The 4219-nt window shown below is 38.2% G+C and overlaps 2 protein-coding genes across 2 annotated transcripts; both read right to left on the reverse strand.

Annotated features, from left to right (window-relative positions):
- Window positions 1–3973, reverse strand: LOC111281741 (uncharacterized). Its single transcript, XM_089761527.1, has 3 exons — window positions 3809–3973; window positions 2340–2485; window positions 1–1428 (listed from the first exon to the last, which is right to left on the reverse strand). Exon 3 carries the CDS (start codon window positions 602–604, stop codon window positions 128–130), a length of 477 nt encoding a protein of 158 aa, XP_089617653.1. The 5' UTR covers window positions 605–1428; window positions 2340–2485; window positions 3809–3973; the 3' UTR covers window positions 1–127.
- LOC149518979 (B3 domain-containing protein At4g34400-like) lies at window positions 2582–3266 on the reverse strand. The gene has a single exon (XM_089761526.1). The coding sequence runs from the start codon at window positions 3157–3159 to the stop codon at window positions 2650–2652; it is 510 nt and encodes a 169-aa protein (XP_089617652.1). The 5' UTR covers window positions 3160–3266; the 3' UTR covers window positions 2582–2649.
- Window positions 3974–4219: the final 246 nt, after the last annotated feature.

Below are 4219 nucleotides of genomic sequence, written 5' to 3' on the forward strand. Positions count from 1 at the left end.
AAAGTAGAAGCATGCAAAGTAAAGAAACCTAGTTTCAAGTATTCTTAGTTGATTCTTACAAACCCCACCTTTATTCTTGGTCATCCTTGCTGTCCTAATGTTCTCCTCCGATAATCATTTTAGCTTCCTAATCCTCACTTTCACTGTCTAATTCTGATCGTTTTTCACTTGCTTCATCAGTCTCTAACCCTTCTTCTTCACTTGCACTTTCAGCATCTAGTTCATGGGGTATTTCTGGTTGTGGCATGAGAGGTAGAGGCGGCTGTAGAGGCTGTTGCACTGGACGAACGAAAGGGATGCCGTTGAATAAGAGGTAGTTGGAGTAGTTCCGGAAATGGGTCGGAACCACTTTGCGATGGAAGCTCCGGTAGCAGCCACATGCGGCGCAAAGCATGGGATTTTCGCCAGCTGAACCTTTGAGAAACTCACGACACCCATCAACGGTGTAGCGACCAGCAGAGAGAGAAATGTTGCGCCTGCATTCCATGTTGGTGTCTCCAGCTTGTTCACCCACTGCTTGGCAGTTGAGCCGACGTCTTACAGCCTTGGCTTGAGCTTGACCCTCATGACCAGCTCCATTGTTGCTCTTATCATTGTCATCCATGAGAGAGTGAAAGAGTATAATTCGGTCAAGTGAAGCCTATAGATCAAAGAGAGAGAAGTGATAATGTTTATGGCAAGTGAAACGGCTCTTTTTAACTTAGGGCAAAAGCATGAAAAAACCGCCTTCTTGCTGGAAGAGTGAGAGGTTAACCAAGACGTGTCTTGACGGTATCAGAGTTAGGTCAACGCATAATACCTGGGATGGTGTAATTTTTTAACTTACCCATTTCCAATCCAATTTGAGTACGTTTACTTGGGTAGGTACATAAACTATGGGTTTGATGAGTGATGGTATCTCAACCCAAGCCGAAGGTTTTCAAAATAAACTACAAAAGCCTGCAAGTAAAAAGTTCAAACCACAATAGCCTGCAAGTAAAAAGTAACGAAGCTCTATATATCAGTCTTCTGGCAAGTAAGCCTTCAGCTTATAGACCAAACTCTGAAGTGCGGCCTGCTGAATCCACAGCCGTGATAATTAAACAGTTAAACTAAAAGCATCTTCATGTCAGATTGTGTCTACTTTTGGTTTTGTTTCTGCATTCTAGGCTTCTGGGACTTAGCATGTTTCCTGCGATGGACAATGTGAACTTGTATGAACTTCTTTTCTTGTCCCTTTTCAAGCAGAAATTCACATATACAAGCGTCACGCTGAAGATCCACTTTGTTTCGATTGCAGAAACTTCTCCATCCCGTTATGCATGTTCGACCATCCTTCCATTTAACAACCTTCCCAATACTTTCCCGCTTGTATGGGTCAACAAATGTAATTTCCTCCTTGTCCTCTAGAGTCAGATCATAATCTCTCATTACATCAAATGGAACATACTGAGACACACACAAAGAATATAGCCAGAAGTTAGTAGCATTCTTGGCATTGGACACATGATATCAGAAAAATAAAATTTGAAATAATGGAGAAGAATCTAAGAACCTAGTATTAATCAATCCAAATGCAAATAACTTTAAGTAAATGTACAACAAATGCAAGGAAAATGTAGCCAGGGGAGAATGGAAGGTCCATAACTGTACATTCTACAAGGACTTGTTCAACTTAAAATGCGGTCAAAGGCTTTTGAGGTGAAGTTAATTTCAAGCATTTCCTCTATTTGGAATCGAAAACATGAAAAAGAATGTAACAGTCATATAGTCATTTAAATGTGTCTCAAGGAAATTTTCTTTCTGACTTACGTATGACAATAAACGACTAAAAAGAAGATAAAGCAGTAAACATTGTTTATCTAACTATAACAACAGTAAAAAATCCACCACTTATCAGCAGGAAGCTTTACATATATTCAGAACAGCTACAATTACTTTTCGGCACTTCTGGTTTTATTGATTCTTCAAGTAGTGTACTATCATACGACAACAACAAACTTATATATCATAACTCTGGGGTCAGCTAAGCTGTGTACTATCATATTCATTAAAAATCCTCCAACCAATTTTTTATTCTCAGTTTAGTAACCCAAAAAAAAGGTTGTTCTCACCTTGTCATTGATGGAAGTGGTTATGTCTAACATGGTGGACTAACCGAAGTTTGATTCGAGAATAAACACCAACCCATAATAAAAACAAAAGAACAAAAATAACCGCTGTAGTCTAATGGAAAAAAAAGGCTATAATCAAGTAACTAGCTACAAAATCAGAGCACAAATTCCTTGAGCAGCTGAGAGAGTAGGAGCAAATTCAGCTTTTTGTTATATGATAAGAAGAACACGAATAAAAGAACATACCAATTCGTTCTTCCTCCTTTGCCTTATCCTTGCCACAAAATAAGGATTCAGATGTTGGACATATTTTTCCGGATAAAGCTCCTCTTCTTCAACCTCCATAGAAGTAGTTCCTTCGTCTTTCATAGCAGCAAATTCCTCATGCGACCCTAGTAAACAGAAGGGTAATGTTTTAGCACATAACAAACATGCATCATTATATGAGTGAATGAATGGTTTGCACAATTTCACATACATGCACAGATGCACTCGCATACAAAAAATAAGTAACCTTCGTTTCTTTTATTGTTCATTTTCTGGCCTCTTCTTTTGTTTAAACTATCCAATACTTCTTCATTTTCCTCCTCTTCCACCAACTCCAGCTCACTATCTTCTCCTTCCTGATAGTCCTATCATCATTATCTTCTTCTTCCAACTCCAGCCTACCATCTTTCCCTTCTTGCTGAAAGTCATCATAATCATTTTCTTCTTCTGCTTCTTCCTCCTCCAACTCCATCTCACTATCTTCTCCTTCTTCCTGAAATTCTTCATCGTCGTCATCATCATCATGATCATCATCAGCTAGAACAATTCCCATTTCCTGCTCATCCAACACTAGATGTGAAACGCTCTTCTCACATCGATCTAATCCGAATACTTTCACATCAAACACAAAACATACAAAATAATTGAAAACCAAAATATCTTTATCCTTTATGGAGTTTTCATCAATGAATTTTCTCCAACCCTTCTTAAAAAACATCTTGCCATCGCATTCATCCACCTCCACCTCCACATGCCAGCATTGCCCTTTACAATTTCTAAAGGTGACTGTCACAGGCATCAGTTCGTATGAACACACAACAGCAGAAGATGGAATGAGCTAAAGTTACAAAATGAAGCTAGATATCAGGCATAATCAATTAAACTAAAAACTGCATAACATTTCCTGCTCTTCTTTTTCACTTATCACCACTATGTGCCATAAGACATACCCACAAAAATTAACTTCGGGAAAAGCAACGACTATCACCTTCTGACATGGCTTACAAAATAGAATCCAATAGACAATTGTAACACATATCCACTATATTTCATCACATTGCTAAGCCTCTACGTTTATTACACATTCAACATTACCTGTACATTATCAGTTAGTCACCACTACTACTATGTAACATAGGAGTAACATATCATAGCAATTCCAAACCCATCAAAGCAAATACCTATAAACGAAAAGGACTGAAAAAAAAAAAGCCCTTGACCACAATCCTACCAGCTAAAATTGCAGTCAGTTTTAGCAAAAGCTTAAATACAACAAATTGATAATACGTATATATTTGTCAAATGCATAATGAAACAACCAAAACCCAGAAAATATTCAAAGAAAGCAAGAAACTAAACAAGGTAAAGCTGGAAAAAAAAAAAAAGACGACAATATTTTAAAGTAAATACTTTACAGTGGGCAAAAACTAAAACTTTGAGGGAGTTACCATTCTTTGGAAGCTGTGTTCCAAGAGGTAAACCTTGAAGAAGTTCTTAGCTTGAAAATTGGACATTATTTCTCCACTGGAAGAGATGATGCCAGGAGATTTCTGGTCCAAGGAAGACTGCAGTCTTACCGGAGGACTTGCAGTTGAATTAAAGCATATCATTATAGCTATGTCAGAGAAGACAGGAAATGGTAAAGGGATGCACGTGATTCTTCGGTCTAAGTTTTGGGTTTTACTTTGTTCAGTGTCTTTTGGGTATATAAGTGAGCTTCCAAAACTATGGGTCAGTATAGGCCCAACCAGTAGAAGCAATTGGACTTAACAGTTTTCTAAAAGACTAGTCTATGGGCCTAAGCAAGATCCCAACCTCTAAAAACCACCCATTTGTCCCTAAACGAACATGACGGTGAC

The sequence above is a fragment of the Durio zibethinus genome, chromosome 5 (assembly GCF_047325235.1).
Source record: "Durio zibethinus cultivar Kanyao isolate XHJ-2024 chromosome 5, ASM4732523v1, whole genome shotgun sequence".
Classification (NCBI taxonomy): Eukaryota; Viridiplantae; Streptophyta; class Magnoliopsida; order Malvales; family Malvaceae; genus Durio; species Durio zibethinus.

Coding starts and splice junctions, on each gene's coding strand:
- LOC149518979 (XM_089761526.1), bottom strand. CDS start 3,159: ATGCCTGTGACAGTCACCTTTAGAAATTGTAAAGGGCAATGCTGGCAT.
- LOC111281741 (XM_089761527.1), bottom strand. CDS start 604: ATGGATGACAATGATAAGAGCAACAATGGAGCTGGTCATGAGGGTCAA.